Source organism: Molossus molossus, unplaced genomic scaffold (genome assembly GCF_014108415.1).
Source record: "Molossus molossus isolate mMolMol1 unplaced genomic scaffold, mMolMol1.p scaffold_m16_p_4, whole genome shotgun sequence".
NCBI classification, from domain to species: domain Eukaryota; kingdom Metazoa; phylum Chordata; class Mammalia; order Chiroptera; family Molossidae; genus Molossus; species Molossus molossus.
In genome coordinates, this window is record NW_023425377.1 from 80,743,526 (window position 1) to 80,758,226 (window position 14,701).

General features: G+C 55.5%; 1 protein-coding gene across 1 annotated transcript; it reads left to right on the forward strand.

Moving 5' to 3' along the window:
• Positions 1 to 4,499: 4,499 nt before the first annotated feature.
• ABHD17A (abhydrolase domain containing 17A, depalmitoylase) lies at positions 4,500 to 13,245 on the forward strand. Its single transcript, XM_036240899.1, has 5 exons — positions 4,500 to 4,575; positions 8,286 to 8,821; positions 10,044 to 10,238; positions 12,405 to 12,584; positions 12,672 to 13,245. The coding sequence occupies exons 2-5, from the start codon at positions 8,352 to 8,354 to the stop codon at positions 12,895 to 12,897; spliced, it is 1,071 nt and encodes a 356-aa protein (XP_036096792.1). The 5' UTR covers positions 4,500 to 4,575; positions 8,286 to 8,351; the 3' UTR covers positions 12,898 to 13,245.
• The last annotated feature ends 1,456 nt before the right edge of the window (positions 13,246 to 14,701 follow it).

Sequence of the window (14,701 nt, forward strand, 5' to 3'; positions counted from 1 at the left end):
CCTGGTCAGGAGCATAAGAGAGGTGAGACAACCAATTGATGTTTCTCTCTCTAAAATAAACAATAATTTTTTAAAAATTTATAAAAATTAGATTTTATTTTTTTTATTTATAAATGATTATTTTAACATAATTTTTCTTTATTGATTTGAGAGAGAGAGTAAGTGAGAGGGAGAGAGAGATAGAAACATTGATGAGAGAGAACATTGATTGGCTGCCTCCAGCATGACCCGCACTGGGATTCAAGCCCACAGCCTGGGCATATGCCCTGCTGGGAATCAAATTGGTGACCTCTTAGTACATGGGTCAATGCTCAACTATTGAGCCACAAAAGCCAGGCAAAAATTGAGATTTTAAAAAGAGCAAATTTATTTAGAGTTACAGAGGAGAGGCAAAGGCAAAGTTAATGTGCCTGAGGTGGGGGAGAAGAGGGGAATGGGCATTGGCCAGTGTTTCTCAGTAGTTAGAGCATTGGCCTGCACTGTGAAGAGTCTCGGGTTTGATTTCTGGTCAAGAGCACGTACCTGGGTTGCAGGTTTGATCCCCGGTCCCAGTTGGGGCATGTGCAGGAAGCAACCAATCGATATGTCTCTCTCACATGGATGTTTCTCTCTATCTTTCTCTCCCTGTCCTTCCTTCCCTTCCACTCTCTCTCAAAATCAATGGAAAAAATATCCTTAGGAGGTGAGGATTAACAAAAAGGGGGGGGGGGGGTGGTGGAACGGGAAAGGCATGGGCGTGCACCAGGTTGACCATAATTTTTTAAATTGTTTATTGATTTTTAGAGAGAGAGGAAGGAAGTGGGAGAGAGAGAGATTGAAACATTGATGTGAGAGCATAACATAGGATTGGCTGCCTCCTGCATGCCCCTATTTGGGATTGAGCCTGCAACCCAGTCATGTGCCCTCACTGGGAATTGAACCAGCAATCTTTTGGTATATGGGACAATGCCTAACCAATTCATCCCCACTGGCCAGGGCTTGACCATAATCTTTATATCTAGTCTCCTCTGGCTGCACTTTAAGGATATTTTTGTTTTTCACTATTATAATTAATGCAGGGATGGACATCTATGAACAGATCTTGCTGTCTTTCATGTTGTTTACTTGGATCCTTAGAAGGAGAATTCCTCCCTCTCTCCCTCCCTTTCTTCTCTCCTTCTATCAACATTTATTGAACACCTACTGAATGCTAAGCCCTGAGTTGGGTACTGGGGACACAACAGTTGCCTTTCTTGGTGGAGCTCACTGTATAGACTGGTGCTTCTAGAACCATCCAGGTGATGGTTCTTTACATGTTCTCCATCTGTGCCGTCCAATATGGAAGTCACCAGTCCCATGTGGCTCTTGAGCACTTGCAATGAGGCCACTGGAACTGAAGAACTAACTTTTAAATTTTATTGGCTTTTTAAAAAATCCTCACTCGAGCTCTGGCCGGTTTGGCTCAGCGGTTAGAGCGTCGGCCTGCGGTCCGGAGAGACCTGGGTTCGGTTCTCGCTAAGGGCACGTACTTCGGTTGCAGTTTGTCCCCGGTCCTGGTTGGTCGTGCGGGTGGCAGCCACTCGATGTGTCCCTTTCACATCGATGTTTCTCTCTCTCTCTTCCTCTCTCTCCCTCCCACTCTATCTGTACAAAAAATGGAAAAATGTCCTCGGGTGAGGATTAAAAAAAAAAAAAAAAAAAAATCCTCACTCGAGGATATATTTTTATTGACTTTTAGAGAGAGAAAGGGTTAGGGAAAAACATCCATGTGAGAAAGAAACATCAATTGGTTGCCTCTCGTATGCACTTCAACTGGGGATTGAACCCAAAACTTAGGTATGTGCCCTGACTGGAAATTGAATCTGCATCCTTTTTCGTGTACGGGATGACACTCCAACTAACTAAGCCACCCAGCCAGGGCAAATTTTATTGATTTTTTAATCAATTAATTTACATTTAATAAGTAGCCATGTGGGGCTAATGGTTCCATATTGTACAGCTAGGGGCTGGAATTCATGGCCCCCTCGTGAGCGTTTTTAAGAACCATTAATTCCTGTGGCCAAGTTACTTTCCAGACAGGTTGAGCATCTCAAGTTGGGAGAAAGTGAAGGACCGCCTGAGGTCTGTGCTGGAACTTCCATCCACCCTCACAGAAGCCATCCCCTGGGTGGGGAGTTATTTTTATCCCGTTTGTTATGCACCTATCAATTCATCAGACAGCATGGGGGACAGCTGGGAACATGGTGGATGAGAGCCTGGGTCACTGCTCTGGGAATCGGATGAAATATGGGGAAGACATAATTAACAGGGAAACAGCTCAATAAAATGATATCAGATGGCAAGTTCTGATGGAAATAAGTAGGTGATGGGACAGGGGTGCATGTGGTAGGGACTTTGGAGGAGGTCAGGGAGGGCTCTCTGAAGAGGTGACATTAGAGAGGACGCATAAAGATAAGCCAAGCCCTGGCCAGTTTGGCTCAGCTGTTAAAGCGTCGGCCCATGGACCAATGAATCGAGGGTTTGATTCCAGTCAAGGGCACGTACTTCAGTTGCGGTTTGTCCCTAGCCCTGCTCAGGATGATGTGGGAGGCAACCTGTCGATTGTCCCTCTCACATTGATGTTTCTCTCTCTCTCCCTCCCCCCCACTCTATCTGAAGATAAATAGAAAAATATCCTCAGGTGTGGATTAAAAAAAAAAAAAAGAAGCCAACCATGTGGCTATTTGGGGACAGAACACTTAGGCAGGAGGCACAGCTCATGCAGAATTGTTCAGGTAGGAATGAAACTGGCATGGCCAGTGTGGCTAGGGGAGAGAAAGCAAGGGGAAAAGGGGTGGGAGGTGAAGGGGTAAAAATGGGCCAGTGGCTGGACCTTTCAGGGCCTTTGGGAGAGGAGGAGAAAAGGTGACTGTCCTGATATTTTGGGAAGTTTACAACAGTGCCTTTATCTTTGCAGAGTCCCCTTTGGTCGGTGGGGGAACTGGGTTAGGGTAGAGACAAGAAACATTTGGATGGGAATTAAACCCTCTCTCCACTTCCTGGGCCCACCCCCTTCATAGTGTCAGCCAGTGTTCCCTTTAGTACAGGTGGAGCTGGGATTTCTGATGCATCTGCAGCTCCGGCCCTTTCCAACCCATGGGGAGAAGGGCTGGATGGGAAGATGGGGCTGGGGAAGGAGGCTGTGGACAGGCCTCTTTCTGCTCCAGCGCCTGAAGTCACAAGGAAATCAGAAGGAACCTGGCCAGGTTGTGACCTTTGGGCCTCAGGAGAACTTCAGCTGATGCTGGGAGCCTTGAGGGGGGTGGGGGCAGCAGAGGCAGGGGGACTCTGGAGCACCCCTGGGCAACCCTCTAGCACAAGGTGGGGGAAGTGGTGGCTGAACCCAGGTCAGGGGGCAGAGCTGGAGGCCAGAGGAAACCAGCTGGAAACCAGCTCTGGTTAGTGACCACTCCTGTGCCTGGGTCCTCTCCACGTAAGTGACAGGAGGAATGGGGCCCTGGAGAAGGGCTGGCAGGGAAGCCCAGGGCCTCAAGTTTATCTTTGTAAATGAAGCTAACGATTATAGAGTCTCTGCGGAGGAGCGGGGTGGGTTGGGGACTGTCTGCTGGGGTGGGGCATTTTGAGCTGGAAAAGGCACACAGGCTGGGGGAAAGGTATATACAAAGGCAGGAGGCCTGGAAGGGCAAGACTGTCCAACTAATTCACAGTCCTGCCTCCAGCTGGGCCCGGTTGGCCTCGGCAGCCTTTCTGCCTCAGTCACTGTCACCTCCTCAGAAAGGCCTGGCTTGGCCACTTCAGTCACCGTCAGTTATACCCCCATTTTGTTCCCAATCCTTATCCTCTCCATGCAGCAAGAGCAGAGCTGGGATGGGCTAGGGTAAGGAATGCGAGGCATTTGCCTCAGGCACGAAACTTCAAGGGACGCCAGAAAACCAGCTACCAAAATTCATAGTATTTTCATTCAATATTTTAAAAGATGAAACACGTGCAAAAGAACTCAGGAGAAGCAAAATATGATTTTAAATAAAGGCAGAATCCGACCCTGCATTTTGACAGCCTTGTCTCACTCGCCTCACCTTAGTCCTCACCGTGGAATGACTAAAACAACGAGGAACGAATGCTTTATAGGGAGACTCGGCTCCTGCAAACTGAAGCTGAAACCTGGAACTCGGGCCTTGTACACCCCCGTGTCAGTCCCGCCCATCACGGCCCCGCCCCTTCACGGCAACGAGCCAGCCCCGCCCACAACCAAGACCCACAACTCGGTCCCGCCCACCCCAGCTCAGTTCCGCCCCAACACCGGTGCTATCCATCAGCAGGCCCCGCCCCCAGAAACCTAGTCCTGCCCCTGTACGTGCGTCACTCCGGCGCCGGGGGCCCAGGTCTGGGCTCCTGCCTTTCCCATCTCCGCGCGTGCCTGTGTGTCACTTCCGGGACGGTGGCGGGAGCGAGACTAACTTCCGCCCGCAGGGCAGCGGCGGCAGCGGCGGCGGTGCAGGAGGCCGGGCCGCGGCGCCGAGGGACCGGCAGACGCACGGGCGGGAGGCTGGGAGCCATGGAGTGTGGCCCCGGGACGGGGGTGCGTGGGCCGCGGCGGTGAGTGCCTAACAGCGTCGGGCGTGGCCGCCCCTGGCCGTTTGGGGCGCCGGGCCCGGCCGCGAGATTCGAGCAGCCCGGCTGGACTCCCCCGCGACCCCACACTCCCCAGGTAGCCACGGTACTGGTTCGAGGTACCCCAGACCTGGAGCGAGGACCGCGGGCCAGTTTCCTGACTCCGGCAGAGCCCTGTGCTCCCTCCACTAAGCCCTCGGATGTGGGGTTAACGCCCCCCCCCCACCCCCGGGATGTGGCCCCTGCTTTTCGAGAGTGCGCGGCCCGAGCCGCAGACTCTGCCCCTGCCCCAGAACCGGCTCTCCATTCCAACACTCAGGCCCGCCGCCACAGCAGCTCGTAGCCGAGCCCTGCTTCCTAAACCTCCCAGACGCTTCTGCCCCATCGTAGGCTTCCCCGGCTCCGCTCCAGTTCAAGGAACATTCACAGCCTCTAACCCCAGTCCAGGACTCCTTTGGGGCTCCCTGTTTCCCCCAGGATGAACTCCAATCTCTGCAGCAGCAGGGCCCACAGGCATGGCCCGACGACCCTGGCCTTCACGGGGACCCCTCTGCTTTCCTATTCTTCCAGTGTCGGCTGTAGCCAGGACCCGCAGTTCCTGGAACGTGCTGTCAGCTCTAGGGTTTTACCCATTCTCTTCTCTCTGCCCTGTCCCCTGTCACATAACCACTTTCTCTCCACCGTTCAGACCGCACCTTCCAGACAGCTTTCCCACCCTGACTGGCTGGGTGAGGTGCGGTCACAGTCGTCAGTATTTAGGTCGTCCTAGAGTCCTGCAGTTGCCTTGGTTCTTCATAGGTCCTCTTAAGACCTCCAGCCTCTAAGGGGCCTGGCAGCAGGGTTCCCAGTATGTGCTTGAGTGCCGGGGTTGTGTGCCCAGTAAGGGAGGCACCTGGATGTGCACTGCCCAGTTTGAGACCTGGCTCTTGGGGCACACTCGGTGACATCCATCATGGATGTGCAGGAGGTCCCAGCTGTGTATGGCGTGAGAAGAGACTGTTTCCCTTCCCTGTCAAACCTGGCAAACTCTGTAGCTTTCCCATTTCCTGTTTTTCCCTTGTCATTTGCCCATTCGTTCAGCCATTGTTTATTGAGCAAAAGCAGATAGGGGTCTTGCCCTCGTGGAATTTTTCTTTGGTTGGAACCAGGAACTATGAGAGCATGTTGGACATGAGGGTGGGGATACCTGTCCCAGTTTAGGCTTCTTTGAGGGCACTGAAGTGATATCTGAGTGGTGAAAAGAACAAGGGCAAGGACCATCAAATTAGATTGGGGAAAGGGGTCCCCAGGAGGGAAGCTGTGTGGGCTCTGGCTCTGAGGCTTGTGTGGGCAGTGTGGCTCATCTGGGGAGAATGAGGGGGAGTGGAATACCAGATGAATGAGGCTGGAGAGGTCACCCCAGCTGACTGCCAACCTGGCAGTCTGTGGTGAGGGATTTGATCCCTATTCTGAAAGTAGTGGGAGGGAGGCCACAGGCATCCCAAAGGGAGGTGGCGTGATCAGATTTGTGTTGTGAAAAGTTCCTTCAGCTGCTGGGGGTGGGGAGAATGGCCTGGAGTAGGGTGATGGTAGTCAAGGGGGGACCAGAAAGGAAGGAGACTAAGTCCAGGTGATGACAGAGGAAGAGACCAAGTGGCAGTTAGAGAGGAAGAGACAATATGGAGGAGTCAAGGACTACAGCCAGGTTCCTGGTTTGGTCAGTGTGGCTTGGTCACCTTGGTGTGCTCCTTCATCCTTAGGGTTGCTGTGGGCCTCCTACCTGTCCACTGGCTCTCAGCCAGGTCTTCCTCGCAAAACCAGCTCACACAGTGCCACACAGGCTTCAGACCCTTCAGTCCCTGCTTGCAGCAGTGGACTATCACCTGTTGGGGCCTGCACCTCTTTAAGAATGGTTGACATTTGGGGACAGATAATCATTTCTTGGGTGGGTGTACTGTAGGGTGTTAAGAAGCATCCCTGACTGGTTTGGCTCAGTGGTTAGAGCGTTGGCCTGCAGTCCAGAGAGACCCGGGTTTGGTTCCCGCTAAGGGCACGTACCTTGGTTGCAGTTTGTCCCCGGCCCTGGTTGGTCGTGCAGGTGGCAGCCACTCGATGTGTCCCTTTCACGTCGATGTTTCTCTCTCTCTCTCTCTCCCTCCCACTCTTTCTGAACAAAAAATGGAAAAATGTCCTCAGGTGAGGATAAAAAAAAAGAAGAAGAAGAAGAATCCCTGGACTCTACCCTCTTGATACCATGAGCTCCCTCCCCCAATTCTCATAACCAAAAATGCCTCCAGACATTGGCAAGTGTTTCCATTGAGGACACTCTCCTGCATCTGAGAACCAGTATGAGAGACCCTCTCTTCTGAAAAATGCTTGCACATAAAGTATGCATCCTGCTTGGAAATTCAGGGACTCCTCGAGGTCGTCCATGTCCCCACCTTGGCTTTTGCAGCTTTCTCACTCCCCTGTGTGACCTGAATCCAGGTGAAAGCAGGATGTGGCTCTCTCCAGCCCTTAGTCTCAGGTCACAGGTCTGGAGGGAGCAGGTGTGTTTTGGGCTTCAGACTTCTCTGATCTAATCTGAGTTTGAGGGTCCCTGACTCAGTGGTTTTCAAATGCTGTGGCCTCAAAACTGAACGTGCAAAGGTGCTCTGATGCTAAAGCTGAGTGTCTCCCTCCCTCAGTCTGGTCTGTAGGAAAAGCATAGTAAGTGGTCAGGTTTCCTCAAACCTGTTTTTTTCTTAGTCTCTCCATTGCCAGCTCTGAATATGATTGTAGTTGCTTTAGCAATTTAGCTGTAGTCTATTTAATACAGGGTTTCACAACGCTCTACCAGAAGGAAGAACATTTGAGCTTCTCTGAGCCATGCCCCCGCCCACCACTAAACCCTTCATTTCATTTACTCCCCCTGTGAGGTGAATGGTGTCTTAGTTGATGGGTGAAGAAACAGGTCCCAGGAGGGTAAGCTTCTTGCCCAAGGTCCCAGACCCTGAAGTTGCCAGAGCTGGAGCTCTAGCTCTTGTGACCCCACCCCCTCAGCAGCCTGGCCCCTGGTCCTGGCCCCCAGCACAGGGGCGAGCCATTGTTCAGCTCATAGCCTTAGATGTATCCTGCTTTTGTTTCCAGAGCCTTTGTTTGTTGTATTTCCTCTGCCTGGGCTCCTCTGTCTCCAGACATCACTATCCTGCCTCACTCACTGTCCTGCCTCATATCCTGAGGTGGGCCAGCCACCTCCCCCATCAGCGTGCTCTTGGGTCTGTCCTTGCCTCAGTTGCTCTGTGTCACCTAAGGGTGGCAGTTGGAGCCTTGAAGGATAGCACAGATAGGCAGGGCGAGGGGTGGGGAGGAGTCTGGGCCAGCCCTGTGGACAGACGCATGGGGGGTGGTAGTGACAGGGTTCCCCTGGGCTGAGCTGGGGGAGGAGAGCTGGGGTGGGCCAGGGTAAATGGCAAGAGTTGGTTACTGTAAGCTGAAGAAGAGTGGTAGCAGGCAGGGACAGATCAGCTTTGGGTCCCACAGAGGTCTTTCTGGAGGTGTGTGGTCCCCTTGGAGGGCAAGCTGGGCTTGTAGGTCTGTGGGTGGAGGGTGGAGCAATCTGATCAAGAGAGGGGAGACTGGGCTTTGGGGAAGGCCAAGAGGCTCAGGCCAGGTGAGATTGGGTCCCCTTCTCTGTTGGTGCCCTGAGGGAACTCACATGTTGCTGTTCTTTGCAGGGCTTCCCTGTGCAGGACATGGAGACGTGAGGCTCCAGGGCTCCCGAGGGCTCAGCTTGGACCAAGATGGGGCTGGGCTGCTGCCTCCTAACAGGGCTTTTGTCTGGGGCAGTGGCTGGGGGTTGCCCTCCCCTTGCCCACATCTCAGAGCACCCCTACCCCTCCACTGCTGAGAGAGGCCTGCTCTTGGGCCCAGTGCCCGCCATGAACGGCCTGTCGGTGACTGAGCTCTGCTGCCTCTTCTGTTGCCCGCCCTGCCCTGGTCGCATTGCCGCCAAGCTCGCCTTCCTGCCGCCGGAGCCCACCTACTCGCTGGTGCCTGAGCCTGAGCCCAGGCCTGGTGGGGCTGGGGCCGCCCCCTCAGGGACCCTGCGGGCCTCCACAGGCACCCCTGGACGCTGGAAGCTCCACCTGATGGAGCGTTCTGATTTCCAGTATAGCCAGCGTGAGCTGGACACTGTTGAGGTCTTCCTGACCAAGAGCAGCCGGGGCAACCGCATTGCCTGCATGTATGTGCGCTGTGTGCCTGGAGCCAGGTGAGCCTTGAGGACTTGACCTGGACAGACCCAGAGCCAGGAAGGATGGAGGGGGCGGGACCCAGGGAGTGTCTCATGCTCATCTTCATCTTCAGGGTTCCTGGAATACCAAAGCGGTATGAGAGTCCACCAGGGGTTGTGAGTGCCTGGGGATGCTTCTTGCCAAGGGCTGGCTGACCAGAGCTACCAAGTGTGGGCCTCACTTTGCTCACAGCCACTGCCTAGCTGCCAGGTGCCCTTACTGCCAGGTGCCCTTCCATGTATAGCTCCAAGAGCCCTCTCAGGAACCCATCTTGCAGAGGAGGACCCTGAAGCTCAGGGAAATGGCTTCAAGTAGCTATGTCACAGCACCTGTTCCACAAGGAGCAGAGTCTCTCAGGTGATTGGTGCCCAGTGAAATTTTGGTACCCAAGTCAGGCTGGTGGCTCAAGCCCAGTCTGGTTTCCCATTAACAGGACCTGCAAACAGCTTTTTCCTGAGCATGAGGGGTGGGGCAGAACTGGGCCTTCCGGATGCTTTTGCCTTACACCAGGCAGGTTTTGACTCCAGGTCTAAGTCCAAAGGGCGAACTCTTACTTTTCCTCTGGGCCTGGCTGGGTTGACGGAAATGGGAGCTGGGACCCAGTGGTGCTGGAGGAAGAGGACTCTGTGAGAGTCCACTGGCAAGGAGTCATCTGGTTGCCTGCTCTTGGCAGGATCTTGGCAGGCCCTGTTAATGACAGCTTGGCAGGGCTGTCATGGGACACGAGGACTGAAATAAGTCCGTGACCATGGTCATTTTCTGCAGGAGAGGGAAACCCGCACCACTATGAACAGGGATTGGCTTTAATCACTTGTGGAGCAGGGGAGGGGGCCAGCTATCAGGAGGAAAGGGGACAGCCATGTCTACAGTGAAGCAATCTCATTCTCCAGGAAGGTTCTAAACAGCGGGTCCATGAGCCTGTCATCCTCAGGGGCTGTTGGAGTCCCTCCAAAAGAAATGGACCCAAGGAAAGGCGGCTGGGCCCACTCTCTGCTCAGTCCCAGTGCCCCATTTCACAGAGGGGAAGCCTGAGGCTTTGCTGGCCATCCCCTGCCTGAGATCACACAGGTGGGAGGAGCTAGGCAATTTTGTGTCCCCAGAGGTCTGTATTTCCCCTGCACTCCTGTCCCTTCCTGGGTTGGGGCATGAGTAGTCCCCTCTTTCCCTTGCTCTCTGACCTGTCTCTTCCCACCCCCCTAGGTACACAGTCCTCTTCTCACATGGCAATGCTGTGGATCTAGGCCAGATGAGCAGCTTCTACATTGGCCTGGGCACACGCATCAATTGTAACATCTTCTCCTATGACTACTCGGGCTATGGCGTCAGCTCAGGCAGGCCCTCAGAGAAGAACCTCTATGCTGATATCGATGCCGCCTGGCAGGCCCTGCGCACTCGGTGAGCTGTGTGCCTGGGACTTGGTCATCTTAGAGTGTCCCCTTGGAAGGGACCAAACCCTGTGAAACAGGGTGGGTTGGAAGGCACCCACCAGGGACTTGGGCCAACCTCCCTGGGGAGGGAGGAAGCCCGGGCCAGGTCCTGGTGGGTGGCCTTGCTGGAGAGGGAGCTGACAGCGGCCATAGTGGTCCAGAGGATGAGGCCTGACCTGTGTCTCCTCAGCATGGTAGCAGGCATACTTGGTGTGCAGGCTGGTGTGTGGGTAGTCCTCAAACCTCAAACCTTTCTGGCAGGGTGGGGAATGGGTTGGGGCTGTCCCCAGGGGAGTGGAGGTTTCACCAGGAAGAAACGTTAGGCAGAGGACCTTGGTCCAGGAGGTAGCATGTAAGGGCTCTGTGAATGAACTGTGAGAGCCCCAAGGCCAAAGGAGGCTGGGCTGGGCTGCCACAGTGGGATTCTCAGGGCACGCCTTTGAGGCGCTTGTGGCCTTGGAACTTGGCCTTAGACTGGGGATGGTGGTTTGGGCTCCTCTAGGCCTAGAGGGTTTTGTTGGGAAGCTTGTTGCCCAGCACAGGTCTTGGGGAGCCCCCTGCAGCTGCCACTACCTCCACAGTCCTGGGGCTCCACAGCATTACCAACTGAGGCCATGTTGCTGCCGCTGCTGCAGGAACTGAAGCTTCCAGGCTGTCCAGTGTACTGCTGCTGCTGTTGCTGCTGCTGCGGGCGCCTGGCACACCCTGGCACTAGTAGGCTTCTGAGAATGCCGCTGGCCACTGGGGTCAGTGGGAGGTCAGCAAGCAGAGGACATACCCACATGCTTGACTTCAGACATGTTCACTCCCTCTCTGGACCTCAACCATCCTGGTCATTCAGATCCTGGGCAGACCCCTCCCGCCCTAATACTCACTCACTGAAGCACATTCACTTGGTCTCTGAGCCAGCATTTTCAGCATGCCACCCTGTGCCCAGCTCTGCTCTAGAAGGTCAGTCCTGCCATTGTTGGAGGTGGCACCCTGTCCACTGTCTGCTGGAGGATGCCCTACCTTAGCCCTGCCTGGCTGACCTGCTGGACTCTCTCCTTCAGGGCCCAAAGTCAGTCTGCTCTGGGGAGATGGGGCTCATAGTGATGCACCTGGCAGGCCTTGGGAGCAGGGTCCCCTGGTACCAAGGAGCTGTCTTGGGTAGTGTGGTATAGATAGATATATACTTGCCTTTGACTGCTTCAGCCCTTCCTGTTGTCTCTGCTCGCACTGGGGGTTGCTGGCAGAATCACACCCCACTGTGGGGTGAGGGTTCTAAGCTCTGTCCATTGTCCATCTGTCCTGTCACCTGCACTGACTTCCAGAGACCTGGTCCCTCAGCTTCAGCAGCTTAGAAGCAGCAGGAGGCTTGGGCCCAAGCAGTGCTTGGGGCTGGAGAGACCTGGGGTCCAAGAGCCCCGCTCCATCTGGCACCTGTTGAGTTTATTCAGGTGGCGATGTCCTGATGTCCAGGGACTGCTTGTGCTGGGTCCCTACTTGGTGCTGGGTGATAGGGCTGTGCTGGTGCTCAGCACAGCAGTGGCAATGGCAACCTGGGCACAGGCTGAGGAGGAGTGGCCAGGTGGCATCCCTGAGGCCTGGGAGTAGGCAGGGGTTAACGTGGAGTGCTACCAGGACAGGGACAGATAGGGATGCCCCTATAGACAGGGAATTGGAGTCTGGCTTTTCAGGTATATTCCTCAGGTGAAATGCAGAACTGCCCTGGCCCCCATCTACCAGGAAGAGGGATATCTTTGGGATTGGGGTTGGATGTATTGGAGGAGAGCCTTGGAGGCCACCTACATGGGGAGGGTGACAATTGGGTTCCCGTGTGGTTGGGAACAGGCATGTAGGCCCTTACCAGGTGCACTTCCTAGCCATGAGTAGATCCTGTTGGAGAAACTGAAGGTAGGGCCAGGTGACCTGGGGTTGTGGCAGGGTAGGGAGGGTGGGGGCACGGGCAGTTATTTTCACACTTGCTGGGGGCCTTGCCTCCCTACTAAGTGGACCACCTCTGTTGGGGGCCAGGGGAGGGCCCTTGGGACCAGCCTAATTGCCTAGAGGCTGTCCCAGGAAATACTGCCCAAGGAGGGCAGACTGTGGGAGGGGGGTGTTGCAGTTGCAGCTGACCCTGCCCCGCTGCCAGGTACGGCATCAGTCCGGATAGCATCGTTCTGTACGGGCAGAGCATCGGCACAGTGCCCACCGTGGACCTGGCCTCGCGCTACGAGTGCGCCGCAGTGGTGCTGCACTCCCCGCTCACCTCGGGCATGCGCGTGGCCTTCCCCGACACCAAGAAGACCTACTGCTTCGATGCGTTCCCCAAGTGAGCGCTGGGCTGCCCTGGGAACCTGGGTGGGGGCGGGGCCTCGGTGAGGCGGGCTGTGGAGGCCTAACACGCCCCACCCTGCAGCATCGAGAAGGTGTCCAAGATCACATCGCCGGTGCTTATCATCCATGGCACGGAGGACGAGGTGATCGACTTCTCTCACGGGCTGGCGCTCTATGAGCGCTGCCCCAAGGCCGTGGAGCCACTGTGGGTGGAGGGCGCTGGGCACAACGACATTGAGCTCTACAGCCAGTACCTGGAGCGCCTGCGCCGCTTCATCTCCCAGGAGCTGCCCAGCCTGCGCGCCTAATGGAGCTGCTGTGCCCCGAGCCAAGGCGGGACAGACCTCAGCAATAAGGCAGCGCCGGCCCTGGCCCTGGGGGCTGCATGTGTGCCCCAGTCCCCTGAGGTAGCTTGCTGGCTTTGGGGTCGGAACTGCCCTGATCCAGGGGCTGTGGACGATGTGCAAGCGGCAGTGCCACGCTATTCTTTCCTTTTGGAAGCAAAACGAAAGAAAAATTAAAGGTTTGAAATTTTAACGTTCCTCTCTTTGCTTTCATAGCTCATGTGTGCTCTCCCCGGCGTTCTGTGAGTTCTTAGAAGGTTCTGGGCTTGCCCCCAAACTCTCAGAAAAGTTCAGCACAAATGCAGATACCATCATCACTCTCCCTGTGGAAGAGGGGGTAGGGTTCAGGTCTCAACTGGAGCACCCTTTGAGCCTGCTCTTTTCTGAGTTGTGGCGGCGGGGCCGCAGCATGCGAACCCAGGAACCTACCTGCCTAGATTGGGCGTACCTCCTGGGAGAGTGGTGGGCTCCCTGTCTTTTCAAGACACCTCTAGGGGGCTGGGGTGAGTGGCTGCAGCGGGCCTGTTCTCGACTTGCTCTGGGGCCCCAGTGAGGTACTCTTCCTCTCCCATGATGGGTAAGGACTGTAGATAAGGACGCTGCAGTCACGAGGCTGCTCTTCCTGTCTCGCCCGTCCTGGGAGGTGGTCCTTACAGAGGGCCAAAATAGCTTATCCAGATCCTGAGGGGTCGGGCCAGGTCACTTCCTTTGCAAATGGGGAGGCTGAAGCCCGCGGTATGGAGGCAGTGGTAGGGCTTAAGGTATTGCGGGGGTCTTCCCCAGGAAAGGGTTTACCCTAGGGCTCGGTTTCTGTAATGCGCCTCCGGGCCTTTGAACTGTGTTTGCCTGGGGTGCCCTTGAGTTCTGAATCTTTCTGGACTCCAGCTGGAGACCAGGCCCAGAGTGCCTCCTGCGACCTCCAGGGACAAAGCACTAGAGTAGAGAAGGCCTCGGAGATGAGTCTACTGTCCACCCCGGGGTCAGCGGCGGCGTAGCTTGTATTGTAGTATCGCGCAGTGGCGGGCCAGGACATGGAGCTGCTTGTTTCCAGCCGGCTGTAGACCGAGGCCGCTGGCTTTGCGAGGCCCCTTTAGGAGAGGGCGGTGCTTCAGCCTGGGAGCCACCCGGAGCTTGAGTCACGTGCATGGTCTGGGCGGTGGCGGAAGTGACGTGAAGCTCGCCCGGAAGCTGTGGCGGATGGTCGAGGAGGTCGCAGCCTCGCCGGTAAGTGGTGGTGGCTTGGACACCGCCCGCCCGGCCCCTGCCCTTTCCGACCTTCCCGACCTTCCCGACGGTTCCCTTCTGTACCCAAGCGCCTTGACATCCCCACATGCAGAACAGGCTGCAACAAGGTCGGGCCGCACGCAATTCCGCCGTGTCCCGTCGCTTCCGCCAGTCTCAGTGTTGACAACTAGCGGGATCAGGTGGCGGAAGATTGCTCCCCGTCAATCCGGCGGGGTTTGACCTCCTAGTACTTTGCTCCGCAGGGCTTTTTGCTGCTCGTGATGGGAAATGAGGGACTTGGGTGTTCAGAGAGCCAGGCGCATAAAGAGTGTCACTATCCAACGGGAGGTGACTAACTGGCAGTCACATGGGAGACACCTCTTCTATCGACCTCTTCCTCTGACATCCACACAGCCCTTGAGCTCATGGAGTCCCGTTCTACCCATCTCTATAACTGGAAAGTGCCCTAGTCTGGGAATGGGCGGGGAAGGTGCTGATGCCCTCGCCCCTCCTGAGCCCCACAGGCCCCTGTGGCTGGGATTCT